The sequence below is a fragment of the Mauremys reevesii genome, linkage group 11, assembly GCF_016161935.1.
Source record: "Mauremys reevesii isolate NIE-2019 linkage group 11, ASM1616193v1, whole genome shotgun sequence".
NCBI classification, from domain to species: Eukaryota; Metazoa; Chordata; order Testudines; family Geoemydidae; genus Mauremys; species Mauremys reevesii.
The window spans coordinates 52,276,438-52,292,255 of NC_052633.1; the positions used below are offsets into that span (position 1 = coordinate 52,276,438).

The following is a 15,818-nucleotide window of genomic DNA, read 5'->3' on the forward strand; positions in this document are numbered from 1 at the left end:
AGCTGAAGATGACATTCAGACCCAATGGTGGTGGTGTTGCACAGAATGATCAAAAGAGGGGGAGGTCAAGTGCTGTGTTTTTGCCACACTGTACACGAGCTGATGACTAGACAACCTGGAAAAAATGTCAGAGTGGGGCCAAGATTTTAGTTTAGATAGAAGGAAACTGATTTAGAGAAAAGAGGTAGATCGATGAATCATCAGTGTAGAAATAGTTGTTGAATTTATGCTTGTGGATGAGATTACTCAGAGATACAGAAGAGAAGGGGACCAAGGACTAAGCCCTTTGGAACTCCCTCAGAAAGTTGAAAGGGGGCATGCTGAAGAAGTGATTACAGAGGAAGGAGCAGAACTAGGAAAGGACAGTCATGGATAAGGTTGGACAAGACTGAGCATAGTTGGTGTCGAAGGCTGTTGACAGGTCAAGGAGAATGCAGATGGAGTACTGTTTCTAAGGTTGGCTAGGAAGACTTTGGTAAGAGCGGTTTCAGTGGAGTGCAAGGGATAGAAGCCAGACTAGAAAGGGTGTAGGATGGACTTGGAGGAGAGGAACTCCAGAAAGCAATTACAGACAGTGCATTCAATGAGCTTAGAGATGGAGTATTCGCTGGAGAAGCAAGTAAAGTCACAGGTGAGATTTTTTGTTTGTTTTGCTTGTTTTTTTAAAAAGATGGAACAGACTAACACATACTTGTATTGTGAGGGGAAAGGGCCAGATGAGAGTGGAGAATAGTAAGTGAGAGGATGAGAATGGGTGCAAGGGAGATCAGGAGGTGGCATGGAGTCACTGGGGCAAGTGGAGGGGTTAGAGGAGAACAGCAGATGAGAAACTTCTGCATCTGTGACAGTGGAGAGGGAGAAGAGTGGGAGGGGGGAAGGCGAGGGGAGAGGGAAGAACATTTGGTCAATCTTCTCTTGGAAGAAATTGGTGAAGTGGATGATGGGGATGAGTCAGGGCTGATCTTGTAATGAGAGTTAAAAGTGGAGGACAGTGATGCAAGGAGAGCAGCGTAGTAAATGGCCCTTTAATGAGTGGGACAACTGGCAAGAGGTGTAGGTCAAATGAAGAGTTGAGGCCAAGGAAATATGCAGCTAAGGTGTCAGATGGGTCATGAATGTGGAAGCTGAATATGAGGAGATGTGGGAGACTGTGAAGAGAGTAAGAGAGAGACAAAAGTCAAAATGAGAGGGAAAGACTGATGAGGAAGAGTTAGGTGAATGGTAGTTGTCAGCAACTTGGAAGGGGAAGAGACACGACAGTCACATGCAGAGCTATTCGAACAAGGAGAAAGAATGAGAAGAGGAAAATGTTGGAAGCAGCCCAACACCCTCACCCCAGTCTGATCTAATATGGAGCGCATGAGACGAGAGGCCTCCGTAAGAAAGGGCAGCTGCAGAGGCAGCTTCAGCCAAAGGAATCCAGATCTCTGGAAGAGCCATGAGCTGGAGGAGTGACATGTGACTAGGCTGTGATCTTAATAAAGATGAAGTGGTTGTTCCAAAGAAAGCAAGAAAGAGGGATAGGGGGAGAAAAGAGATGGGTGTGAAGTTAGGAATGGTGACATAAAAGGGGCAGAGGTGATGACAGCAATGTGTGTAGGATGTGGAGAGAGTGGGCATGGAGGGAGGACCAAAATTAAGGTAAATGTCACCAGAGGTGAGGAGGATGTGGGACCTGGATTTGAGCTGGTAGGAAGTGGGGGGAGATTGGGATGGAGAGAGGAAGAAAAGGTAACAGGCAGAGGTAGTTGAATTAGAGATGAGTGGCAGATGGACAAGATTACAAAAGTTTTCTCCTGGCCCTGGGGCCAAGTCCTTGCCATCTGGGAAGGGTCCTCTGCTTTGTGCAAAGCTTCCCAATGCAGAGTCGCAGCTGATGGTGAGGGGGCCACTCTAGGCTGTTTAACTACCATCAGTGGGTTGCTCTATGTTGTTACTTTACAGATCTCCGATATTGATACATTTCTGAAAAAGACAGAAGATGCTGCCAGTGTCTTGGTGGAGTATGCCTTAATGTTTGGAGATAGCAGGTGGAAATACAGTGTATGATTCAATTAGGTGAGATGGCTTAGCTTTTCAACAAGCCTGATACAGCCACAAAGAGGCAGGGAGACTGTCTGAAAGGTAATAAAGCAAGGCTCTGGAAACATCCAAAGTAAGTAGCTTCTTCCCTCCCATCGACGGTAGTATCAGGAAGAAGACTGGCAGGTTGATTGAAGTGAAACAACAAGATTACCTTAGGGATGAGTTTAGGGTGCAGTCTCAGAACCACTCTGTCCCTATGAAATGAGATACAAGGAGATCCAGACACAAGAGTTTAGCGCTTGCTGACCCTCCACACTGAGGTAATAGCTCCCAGAAAGCACATCTTAAGATCAAGGAGATGATGCAGCTATCTGATAACAGCTTGAATGGAAGTTCCATGAGTTTCAGGAGGGTGGTGTTAAGATCCCATGCAGGAGTCAGGTCTCTAACACGTGGGTATGTATGCAGGAGGCCCTTGAAGAATCTGGATACTGTTGGATGACTGAAGACCAAGTATGACTGCATCAGAGTGTGACATGTTGATATTGCTGCAAGGTGGACTTTGCAAGAACTAAAAGTCAATCCAGCCTGTTTCAAGTGTGGCATGTAGTCAACGATTTCTGGTATTAACTGGAATTAATTTATGCTGGATTCCCCATAGGAGAACCATTTCCATTTGGAGGGGTGGATTTTCTGGTAGATGATTTCTGGCTTTGTATGGGGTTTTCTTGAACCGGTCAAAAACAGTCTCTGTCAATAGAGCTCAACCAGCCTATATCCAAGCTGCCACATGCAACAACTATAGGGCTGGGTGCAATATTTGATAGTGGTTCTGAGATATCTGGCACGAGATAGCTAGTCCAGTAGTGAGGATTTTTAATACCTCAATCTACTTGATGGTAGTACCATGTGCCTGAAGGATAGCTAATGTCATACCTATACTTAAGAAAGGGAAAAAAAGAGTTCCAGGCAATTACAGATTGGGTTAATCTGATCTCAGTAAACTTAAAACAAATTCTGATAGAAAGAATAATTAAATTCATGGAAGTAAATAGAAAAGGCGATGTAATGCAACATGGATTTACCAAAGATAGATCATTCTTTAAGAAAATAACTTTTTCTAGATAAGGGAAGTGTAGTAGTGCTAATATACTTGGACTTCAGTGAAGCATTTCACCTGGTAGTTTATGGGAAATTATTAGTTGGGGGCGGAGGGGAAGAGGATCAGTACAAGAATTATTAGGGGGATAAGGAACTGGCTAAAGGGGAGAAGGCAATGAGATGTGATGAAAGGTGATCTATCAGACTGGAAGGAGGTTACTAGTAGAGTTGCTCTTGGGATCAATCGTATTTAATATTTTTATTAATGACCTTGGCACAGAAAGTAGGAGCATGCTAATTAAGTTTACTGATACAAAATTGGGAGGCAGCATCAATACAGAAGAGGACTGGAACATTATACAAGAAGATCTAGTTTACCCTGAAGGCTGGAGTGACAGAAATGGGATGAAATTCAATAGTACAAAGTACAAGGTCATGCACTCAGGGTCTAATAAGAATTTCTGCTAGAAGCTGCATCGTCATAAGACAGACACAACGGAGGAGGAGAGAAACTTGGGTATGTGGGTCAATCACAGGATGATTCAGAGCCATCCGTGTGATGCAGCTGTGAAAAAGGCAAATGTGATGTTAGGATGCAACAGGTCCGGCATTTCTAGTGGAGACAGAGAAGTGTTAATGCCATTCTATAAGGCACTGATAAAACCTCATTTGGAATACTGTGCACAATTCCGGTTCTCCAGGTTCAAGAAAGATTAATTCAGCCTGGAACCAATGCAGAGAAGAGCTACTAGGATGATTAAGGGAATGGAGGACACTGGAGAAGCTTAGCTTGTTTAGTCTAGCAAAAAGAAGAGACGGGATATGACTCCTCTCTATAAATACATTCAGGGGGTAATACCAGGGATGGTGAAGAGCGATTGAAGCAAAAGGACAATGTTGGTACAACAAATGAATATAAACTGGCCATGAACATATTCAGACTGGAAACTAGAAGGTGATTTCTAACCATCAGTGAGGTGGTGAAGTTCTGGAACAGCCTCCCAGTAGGAGTTGTGATGGCAAACAAACTTAGTAAGTTTTAAGAGCGAGCTAGACAAACGTATGAGTGTGTCCATATGACTGGGTACCTTGTAGTGGTAGAGGGTGGACTCAGCTGCCCTGGCGCTCACTTCCAGTTTAAATGTAAAGTGTAAATCCAGAGGGGTTATCCAGTGACACCAGGTCCACAGCCTGATGACCTCCTGGTAGAAGGGTTATGACCGAGCTCTCCTATCTTGTTTATATAATGCACTGTTGATGCATTGCCTGTCAAAATCTGTGCTATGCAAGTTGAGAGCCACAAACCAAATCTTGATCTCGAAGACATGGAAAGATGAGAGGCAAGCGTTACCACCTTGAACCTAAGATGGCGTAAGTACTTGCCGAGTCTTCTCAGATCTAGGATAGGACAAAGAGCCCCCTTTTCTTCTTCAGGATTAAGAAACTCCAGAAATACAGGCCTCTTCCCCTGAATTCTGGTGGCACCTCCTCCATGGCTCCTAGGCAAAGCAACAAGGCCACCTCTACTTTTTACAGGCTCTTGTGCAAAAGGTCTCTGATAGGGGAAGGAGGGTGGATCCAGGTAAAAAGTAGAATTGGATGGGTAGCCATGGGCAATGATCTCTAACATCCATCTGTCCAACGTTATGGTAGGCCACACCCATGGGGTGAGGTGGCTGCTGAAGTTCATGCTCTTTGGACTAGATGTGATGTAGCTCCCAAACATCCTGTCAAATTTTCTGAAATGCTGTAGAAGCACGATGCATTGCCAAGGCATGGTACTCAAGTTGCCAGGAATGACAGGCTGGCACCTGTTGTCTTGATGGGGGTTGAGGGTGATACAGCTTATGGTACAGGGTTGGGATGTAAAACCCAGGGAGTGCAGGATGGCCTCTGAGTCTCTGAACGAGTGCAAAGCACTGTCCATTCACTCACTAAGTAGTTCCATGCCCTCAAAAGGTAAGTCCTTGATTGTGACCTGAATCTCCCTAGGGATGCCCAATGCTTTGAGCCAAGATTTTCTGCTCATCATCATTGCTGTGACCATAGATCTGACTGTGGTGTTGACAACATCCACAGAAGCCTATATGGCCATCTTGGTCAGCAACTGGCCTTCCCTGATTATTTCTGAGACTCTCTCAGTTGTCACGTGGGAGTTTTGAGAGAAAGGGTGTTGCTCTATCCCTGGTCAAAAAGTCATATCTGGACAATATGGACTGGCAATTTGCCACTCGCATTTGTAATGAGGCAGATTCTTCTCCATGATGCCATGTCCTTGCTTGGCTTCATCTTCTCCACTCTTGTCTTTGATGTCACCTATCTGCTAGACAGTGTGTCGGATGAAGCTAACTTGTCATCTCCTCTGGGTTTGAAGAGACCCCTATATGTTGCTCCAGAAGATGAAGTTTCAATCAGGTGTCTCATAACTTACATATTCTTGCAGAAAATGGTAGGCACACCAACATATGGGATTCTCCTTAACAGAAGACGTACCTATGGGTGTCTATCTTTCAATGGAAAACAGTCCATCATAAGACAGGCAGGGCTTGAAGCCCACTGTTTTCAAATCTGCCATGCTGAGGAGCCCAGTACAAGAGAGTGTGTGCAGGGAGGATCTGTTCATCAATAGTCAGCACAGATGGGTAAGTATTATTCATGGTGGTCACATGTAAGTGAATCAAAAGAGTACTGAAGATTTTTTGAAGAATTTAAGATAATTTAGCCCAAGTTAAAAACTAGTAGGTCAGACGGCTCACCATGTTCTGTCTTGCTGTCACAGGCAACAAGACAGAACTGAGGGAGGGTCAGAGTTGCCCCACCCTTTATGCTGCCCTTGTAAGGTAGCACAAGGAGGCACAGGACACTTGCGCAGCTCTGACAGATTCTGTTATTCAAATTACTCCAAGTACATGTGCTTGAGGTGCATTGGCACCTACACAGAAGGATCTGGATGACAACTCAAAAAACTAAGTTACATCTAGGTACTGGATGCCATTTATACATGTTAAAGTTTGGGGAGGAGGGGGAGAATTTAAAATAGAACAAAGAATTCCTAAATAGTCAATAATTGCACACAAAATGTCCCATCAAAAACTACTTCACCAAAGTTAGTTATACAAAATGATGACCTTCCACAAAAGCCATAAACAAACTGTCACTGCATGGGATGAAAATAATGCATCTGTTACTCATGACTATCATCAAGATACCACTGACAACTCTTCTCCTTTAGCTAATGAGTGACAGTCACACTGTGGTACATGTAGATATATTGTACTTCAAGAACTGGTATTCCCTCAAACAGAATCTTCCCACTACACATATACATTAATGGAGTCAATACACACATAAAAATAGTTATTGCACTGCTATTACAACACCAGTGCTTTATATCAACATATTCTTGCTGCTTTCTCTCTGCTTCAGCAGGATATGAAAACCAAATGAATAAGCCCTTTAAAATAAATGCTGTTTTGCACTTACAAGGAGTATTTTTCCTTCCTTATACAGTGGTTCAGCTAACAAGATACCTTCAAAACTCTCAATCTCAGCAACTGGAGGCGTAGCACAGCAGCACTGAAACACAGGTAATTCCTGACTTTTTGATTCATGAATACCCAAATCTGCATTATCTAACACATTATCTGGCCTTTATCTACCCAAATTTTTTTTACAGAAACTTGAAGTTGTTTTTTGTGAAAATTTTGTGCATCTCAAACCTTCAAAATAACTAGTTTTTACCTGTACTTGTTTGGTCACATATCCCCACTGATGACGTTGTCAGCCCAATCCCAGGGATAACACAGGAGATGTAAATGTCAAGTTCCACAACAATTCAAATCCTTGCCTACCTGATATGCCATTCTTGCTGGTGTTCAATAAAGCTACAGATGCTGCAGAAACTCTTTTATTATTCACAGTCTGCCCTGGTTTCCTTGAGGTACATTCTTCACTATCACTGTCCTGTAAATTTAGTAGCCTTGGCTGGAAACACGGCAGTCGACATGATCTGATATTGCTTAGTATTTCAGAAAGGGACAGTCTGTTTTCACAATGTTTATTGGAAGCATTGGTCCGTGAGAAATTAGAAGAAAAGTCTACAGTTTGGGAAGAGCTTGAAAAACTATTTAGCATTTCGGGGTCTATCTGTTTCAGGACAGGATCGTGTTCTGTAGATATTCGGTCCATTATAACCCTGATTTAAAAAGAAAAGAACAAAAAACAATTTAATAGACATTAGTTATGTGATCTCTTTTTAAAGGATGGGAAGGTTAAAAGGGCCAAAATAATCAAAGCAATACCACTCTACCTTCCTCCCCTGCCAATTCGCCTTCTTGCAAATCCTATGCATCTTCTTGGGACCGTAAGGGTTGTGAGGCAATGCCTGTACCTCAGCTTGTCCAATTCTGCCAGTTCCGAATTCTCACATGAATAATTAGTTTGGTCCAAACGAGGCTGTGGAGGAGAAGAAAATTCAATTTCGCACAAATTTATGGCATATATTTGGGTCAAGAAAACTATGACTGTATAATACCATTTCTTAAAAGTATTTTACAACACTACCTATGACTGAAACAGGGAGGAATGCTCTCAGTATAACTGGGTTAAAAAAAAGAACTAGGTAAGTTCATGGAGAACAGGTTCATCAATCACTATTAGCCAAGATGGTCAGGGATGCAATTCCATGCTCGGGGTGACCTTAAACCTCTGACTACCAGAAGCTGGGAATGGAAGACAGGGCTGGATCATTTCATAATTGCCTTGGTCAGTACATTCCTCCTGAAACTCTAGTACAGGCCACTGTCAGAGACAGGATACTGGGTAAGATGAACCATGGTCTGACCCACTTTGTCAACTCTTGTTTTCAAACTAGCAAAAGTTCAGATCACAAAACTAAGGGGTCAGACAACTCTGCGACAAGGAGGTGGGAATTTTGGGAGGAGGTGTGTGCCACAATATATACCCTTTCTTGATTGCACCAGAAAAAAAAGTGCAATCAAAAATCATTCATTTTGCTGTTGGAAGAGCAGAGGAGGAGGAAGCTGCAGCTAAATCTCTAGGGCTCAGTGGATCTAATGACTAAATTAGTGGCCAAGCAAGGATGGCACTTGCTGCCAGCACTCAGAAAATTCAGCAAAATTGAAGAACAAACTAGGGAACCGGAACAAAAAAGGTCAGTAGTCTGCTTTTTGCTTACAAGGTTAGTGAACAGTTAAATCAGTGTCAGGGAACTGTTGAGAAGATTTTCTTTGGATTGAACAAACAGCCTAATTCCTTGTCTCAGATAGAGACACTCCTCTTAATATTAGCTTGCTGCCAGGACGCTATTAAAAGCAGCAACAAAAATTCTTACAGCATAATACTGGCATCCCGCTCTTCTTCTGAAAGCGCAAGGTCCATCGGGATCATTTTCTTCTTCAGGTTCCGATACTGGTGAGGGTACCTAAAGCACAAGCAAATTCACTCTCTATAATCATACTATCCACAATTTAGAGATACTTCAGAGCCTCTTTAAAGCCACTAATAATTAAATATAAGTCATAAGCAATTAACTCTTTTTGACTGTATACTGAGTAATGCTACTCTGCATTTATGTAGTGCTTTGTATTCAGAGATTTTCAAATAGCTTACAAAGATGGATAAATTTTTTTAACTTTTTTTGGGGGGGGAGGGGGAAAGGAAGCACAGAAAGGTAAAGTAACATCCCCAAGGTCATACAATAAATCAGTGGGAGAATCAGCAATAAAACCAGATCTCTTGACTCCCAGTCTTGTGCTTAATCCACTGAACCACAGCTGTCGAAACTGCCATCCCAAGTTATCTATTTAACACTTAAAATTGAGAAAATCATATCAGAAATATCAGGAGAAAAATCTAGGACTGATGAGAAAGCATTTCCAATATAGTTTATAATATGCTATTTTGGTAGCAGCATTTGTCAGAAAAACAGATGGTGGAAGACGGTCCTCTAAAATGCAGGTGTACAAACACCTACATCGATTTCACTAAAATGCAATGTATTTGAGACAAAAACTTGATGGCCACATAAGGCATTCACATACTTGGCATTTATACAGCTTTTCTTCAATGGATCTCAGAGCTCTTTAGAAAGTTGGGTAAGTATTATTAACCCATTTTACGAACAGTGTCAGGAATATAACCTCAACCTACCTCCCAGCCCCCTCCTCTAATTGCTAAGCCCTTCTATCTTTGTCAAAATAACAGAACCAACCTCAATTATTTTACATGACTATGCTATATAGGCGTTTGTCTCAACCCAACTATTCAACATCTCTTATCAGGAGAACCATATACTCACTTTTGAGGTTAGATCACCTAAACTCAAGTCAATTTTTATTTTTTTCCCCAGTTATAAGTAACTACTTGTATTTTATTTTAGTTAAAAATTACCTGTGGGAATTCATCTTCATCTGAACTGTGGAAGTCATACTGTTTAATGTCACTCTTACTGATAACAGGCAATGGCTCAGTAGTGGGCTGCTGAGGAGTTATTACACTCTCTATTTTAGGCTTCTTTGGATACTTCTTCTTTTGACGGACAACGTCTGACATGTCTTCCTTTAGAGATGGGTGGTGAGGATGCTGTTTGTAAAGAAGGGTTTTTTTGGACAAGAGAAAGAAAACGTAATATTCCTTAATTCATTAAAACTTTTCTCCTCTTTTCCTGAAACATACATTTGGGAAGCCATTATTGTTTGCAATCTCAGAGCTAAACAAAAGGACCACTGAAATATCTTTTATACTGAACAAATCTCTTTTTTAGACTACACAGGGTGTTGTGGTTTTTTGGACCAATCAATTCAATATCCTGTAGCTGAAAATCCCATTCTGGTTATTTTCAAAACTCAGTTTCCTAAGTCACAAGACATGCAATTCTCTTAAATGTTTTAAATTTGCTTGGGATATGGAATAAAGAACAATGATTTGGGTTTATTCCATTTATTTCTCATTTCATTACTTTTCATTTTGTTTAGAATCCCGTGCTAACGGTTATTACTATTTCATCCTAGTAGCTTACTTCAGCAAGATTAATCTACAGTATGAAGCTGATCAGAATTAAATAAAAAACTTTATTCAAGAACAAATGCTTATCAGCAACAGTTAAACTTCAGAACTCTCACAATACTTTAAAACTTTAACCAATACTTATCCTCACTCTCTACCTTTCTGTTACAAGTAAGACACAGTTTGGTTGCTGAGGAAACTACAAGTTTTTCTAAGAATTTAACTTGTCAGCATCAATGTTGGATTGTAGCTAATGCAAACAATGGAAGTAATTTTAATAATTGATAAACACAATACAATGGATAGCTGTTTAGAAATTTGGTCACCCCTTCTAGAACGCTCAGGAGGGCTCTCTAGCTAGAAAAACAGAATTGTTAGCCAGGATCTTTGAATAATTAACCTGATCCTACGCAAGTAAAAGATGTACTATTTTTATGTTTTACTGTAACTTTGCCTTAATTAAAAAAACAAACAAAACACACACACAGTACAAGGTAAGTTTGTTCTTGTAACAGAATAAAGGTAACTGCCTGCAACTAACCAGTAGATGTCACTAGTGTTAAATAAAAACTGTAATTCATAGTCATAATGCTATAAAATCATATTTTGGAATCAATGCAGGAAGCAAAAGGGCAAACAATTTAGGAATATCATATAATACGTTCCTGCAATATGCTTTTGTCAATTCAATTTTTAAATGCTGTTTCATTACTATAAAATTGAAGTGTGCCCATGACCTATATACTTTTACAAGGTCTCTCTGACAGACATATTTCTTTCTTAACAGAAAAAACAGTTAAATGGTGGCAGCAATCTACGCCCCTTAGTCTCCTCCCCACATTTAAAAAAACCTGAGCACAGATGTTGTATTCTACTGTATTTTAAATGTGTGGATTCTGATGTCTGCCACTGCTTAATTTTTCTCTTTCTTGATGTGTCATTTCCTCTCAGAGCTCAGCAAAAGGAGAACCATCTGTCCAAATAACATTCAGTGTACAGTTCTGATTCTGCTTTGTCCCAAGTGGAAACAATAAAGCAAAAAGGAATTCCCATTTCCTTCCTCCCTCTGCTTTCACCTCTTTTCTTTCCCTGGCTTTGACTGAGGCTCCTCATAGAGGCCAACCACAGATTCAGGAATTCAGAGCTGCTCCTGTTACAATGATTGTTTTGTTGTTTTTTTAAATCAGGCACATAGGCAATAGAAATCCTCACAGTCTTCCCTGCTTTTTTATACTGATTTTTATACTTTACTGTATTTAATTCTGGGCTTCACAATCATTAACAGTGATCTGGGACCAGAAGGACTTCTGGATTAAGAGGAAATATTAACAGCCTCAGCCTCATCCTCTCCTGCATTACAATGGTTTGCTTCATGCGAAGACTGTCCCCAAGAGAACTGAGAATTGTATAGCTTGCTTAAGTGGGAAGAGGTAAAGACACAACCATATACAGTTGCATCCGAAGAACTGAGCTGTAGCCCAAGAAAGCTTACACTGAAATAAATTTGTTAGTCTCTAAGATGCCACAAGTACTCCTGTTCTTTTTGCGGATACAGACTAACACGGCTGCTTATCTGAAACCTATTTGAAGAGTGTGAGCATCCAGAAGGGACAAATTATTTAGGAATTGTTCTACCTCTTGATGAGATCCATTAGATTCTGGAACAGACTCCCAATGGTGGAAGTCCCATCACATGGTAAGTTTAAAACTAAACTAGACAAACCATTCAAAACCTACAGTACATACTGTTGAGCATACTGACCTAATAGCCATTTCAATTTAAGTTAGTTATAGAGGCTCAGCACCAATCAGCATTTGACACAGGACAAGAAAAAAAAAACCCTTAATTTTTTTCTCATCTGGAAATAAGGATAGCGCTCTTTTCTTGTAGTAATAAGACAACATTGTGCAGAAATACCTGAATCTCTCATTCTATTCATGGAGTAGCCCTGAGGAATTGTGTTTACTTTAGGTCCTTCTGTACTAAATATTTTACTTCTATTGTGCACAAAAGGTCAAAACTACCCTCTAATGGAATATTCAGATAATTATTCTACAATCTTTTGGGGTTTTTTGAATACCTAATTTTTATTCATCTATTTTGAGCAGTCCAATACAAAGGAGAGAGAGATCTCTACAGGATTTTTTTCCCTTGTTTTTTGAGCTTTGAGAATGTATTTTTCAGGAAGCACTAAGGAAAAGGGAAGGATAAAAGTAAGCACTAGGTAAAAACTGATCAGTGTAGGATGGATATTTGGATCTAACTCCACTATCTCTTAGGCAATTCTGATTTGATGATCTGGCTAGATTACACCTGAACTCTTGATATGTTTCTTCTCTTCTGAGGTATCTAGACCAGGAGTTTTAAAATGTTTATTTGTTAGAGAGTATTTATTTGGTGGAGCTTCTCCCACTAATGATTTAAATAGAGAGATCTCAAAAAGATTAATTATTTTATCTATTGCCTGAGTTTACAAAAAACTGTGCAGTGTGACCAGTTTGAAGGTGTCCAAAATTTCTAGCTATGCATGTTTCTAGCTATGTAACATCTACTTTTCCGATGTTACAAACACTCCCAAGTTCAGTAGGTATAAAAATAAAACTAGACTATCTGTGGTTCAGCACAGACAGAAGGAAGTTAAGGAACAACACTCTTCTGCAAATAAAGGATAACATTTCACAAAATTTGGCAGCCCACAGCTCTCCCAATCTCAGCCTGTCAAAATAATTAACATGCGCATGACAAATAGAGTAAGTCTTCCAGATCTCTCCCTCCTGGTAGCTTCTGGTGCCTACGTAGAATTAAAAGGCTCACACCTTGTCTGTATTGTTTTCCACTAACAACACACAGTTTCTGATACTATCGCACTGTCAACAGAGAGAGGAAATCAGAATCACTGCTAGTTAACACTGACAGTGCACAGCTCTCAATAATGTCAGACTACTGACAGACAACCCAAGGAGTTTCCTGAAAATTTTGGTCACTCTGTTTTCACTAAGCATTGACATAATACAAAATAAACAGTAAAGCTTGTATTCTTGAGCTAGCTAGCTAGCTACCTGGAATTGTTAACAGGCCTTGATCTCTGATGCATAATCCCTAGTTTATGCCAACCCCTAGAATACTGTAGCTCTTTCCTTGCCTTTTACTGACACCCCACATATCCCTAATATTCTCATCTGTGTGTTGTGGAATGATTCTGTTCAAAGCTATCAGTATTCCTGGACTGTGCTGCTGAAAAAAGTTCAAAGCTCTACTCCCCAAAAGGAAGGCAAGAGAAGTAGTTCACTATATGTCTCAGTATATGGTATAAGCCCTTAAATTCACATTTAAGTGTTTACGTATGTATCTCCTTACAACTAAAAGAGAGTATAGTGAGAAAGATAGGAACGAAGAATACTATATTATTCTTTTTTAAGGAAAAAACTGATGTCAGGTGTCACTGATACCAAGACATCTGAACCACGTTAGACTATAAGCTTTTCAGGCTAGGGAGAGTCTTTTACTCTCTTTCCCAATCCAAGCACCCGCTCTGCACATTAGATTGACTAGCCAACCCAACTACAAGAGCTGTTCAAAGCAACAAGATGTCTCATTGTGGACAAAAACCAGTTTACCTTAACTTTACATTCTTGAACTTTGTGGTGGTTTCCATTATGAAGAGTTGCTGGAGTGGTGCTCATCTCTTTGTCAGGTCTATTAAGCTTGACTTCATTAAGGATTTCACCTCCATAATCACCCAAGTGGTACCTGAAAGTTATAGAAGGGGAACATTATACATTTTAATGGCAACACCATATTATCAAAAAAAAATAAGCTGTACAAACACACACAATTTTCAGTTTTATGAAGTTTACAGTGAGATTTAAGCCTTCAACTAAGCAAAAAAGTTCCAAAGTCATGTATACATACAGAAGCAGTAGCTTAATTTACAAAATATGTTACTATGCATCTGAGATAGAAGGAAACCCCTTTATTTAATGCAGTATTTTATACATATTTAAAGTGGGGCTCTCATAGTTAATGTTGGATGGCAACTTTACCTTTTTTCCACAACTTCTAATGTTAAATGCAACAACTCCCGTTTTGTTTTCTCTCTTCTCTTAATCATCTCCAAAATTGTTATGGCTCTGCTAAACTCTCTTCTTAATTTCAACATCTTCTCATAAGAGGCTTCATCATTCTTTCGATTCTATTGAAAATAGATGGAATGTTAGTTAGAGCATAGATCAAAAGCAAAATCTGGAAGATGTAAATTACATCAGTTTAGCAAAATATTATACATTGTGGTCAGAAAGCAGAATCTGACCATAGCATAAACCTTTCACAAGAATAAACTATTCAGTGCACCAAACCGTAAGTATGATTACAAGAAGAGCTATCAAATCCTAAGCTAATTTTTTTCTTCAAAAAAAGCTCCAATCAAGTCAATGGAAGTTTGTATAAATAAAGAGCTGAGGATTTGGCCCCAAAATATTTTGCTTACCTAGATTCTGCAAGTGATGAGTTTTGCTATACTTAAGGTTGATATCAAATTATGGACTTTACAGTTCCAGCTATAACCAACTTAAGCTAGTGATTAGCAACTCAAACAGCTGATCTGTATTGTGTTGGTCCTCTGTCTCCCACAAACAGGTTCAAGTAAATTGTGATACAAATCAGATATAAAGTCATTACTAGGTTGGTTTGACACAATTTGTTCTTGACAAATCCATGCTGACAGCTACTTATCACCTTATTATCTGCTAGGTGTTTGCAAATTGATTGCTTAATTATTTGCTCCATTTTCTTTCCAGGTACTGAAGTTAAGCTGACTGGTCTGTAATTCCCTGGGATGTTCTTATTTCCCTTTCAGCACTACATTTGCCCTGTCCAGTCCTCTGGAATCTCTCCTGTCTTCCACGACTTTTCAAATATAATCGCTAATGGCTCAAATATTTCCTCAAACAGCTCCTTGAGTATTCGATGATGTATTTCAACAGACCCTGGTGACCTGAAGACATTTAACTTGTCTAGTGGTACGTCTACACAGCCGACTTTAAAGCGCTGCTGCAGCAGCACTTTAACATGGCTGTGTAGTCGCAGCTCCAGTGCTGGGAGAGAGCTCTCCTGGCACTGTAATAAAACCACCTGCGTGAGGAGAATAGCTACCAGCGCTATCTACGCTGCCACTTTACAGTGCTGAAACTTGCATTGCTCAGAGGTCTGTTTTTTCACACCCCTGAGCGAAGAAAATTTCAGCGTTGTAAGTAGCAGTGTAAACAAGGCCCAAGTAATTTTTAACTTGTTTTTTTCCCTATTTTAGCCTCTGATCCTGCCTCATTTTCATTGGCATTCACTGGCATGTTAGATGTCCAATCACTACCAACTTTTTTCATAAAAACCGAAATAAAATCATCCTGCTTTCTGAGGCATTTTAAGGTATAATTCTGTGGCAGCTTTGAGTAATTTTTTTTTTTTAAATGGAAGTGCTTTTTTTTAGTTAAACAAGAAAATAAATGCTACAATCTGTGCAGTATTCTACTCTAATATTCAATTAAATTTATTTTACGCTGCCCCTTAAATTTTCAATGCATGATAAATTTTTGTACTGAAAATGCCTAGCTACATTGCTGAAGTTGTCTGGAGGAAGATGGATGTTTAGGAACAGTTGGAGCCTTCGGCA

General features: G+C 40.0%; 1 protein-coding gene across 6 annotated transcripts in view; it reads right to left on the reverse strand.

Annotated features, from left to right (window-relative positions):
- EPC2 (enhancer of polycomb homolog 2) overlaps positions 1-15,818 on the reverse strand; it is an 85,363-nt gene that overhangs the window by 17,919 nt on the left and 51,626 nt on the right. For all 6 annotated transcript variants that reach the window (XM_039494736.1, XM_039494739.1, XM_039494737.1 and 3 more), the window contains 6 exons: positions 14,197-14,345; positions 13,771-13,903; positions 9,538-9,729; positions 8,480-8,569; positions 7,436-7,581; positions 6,978-7,321 (listed from right to left, as the gene is read on the reverse strand). In XM_039494736.1, the coding sequence (XP_039350670.1) occupies positions 6,978-7,321; positions 7,436-7,581; positions 8,480-8,569; positions 9,538-9,729; positions 13,771-13,903; positions 14,197-14,345 (1,054 nt within the window). The remainder of the gene's footprint in view (positions 1-6,977; positions 7,322-7,435; positions 7,582-8,479; positions 8,570-9,537; positions 9,730-13,770; positions 13,904-14,196; positions 14,346-15,818) is intronic.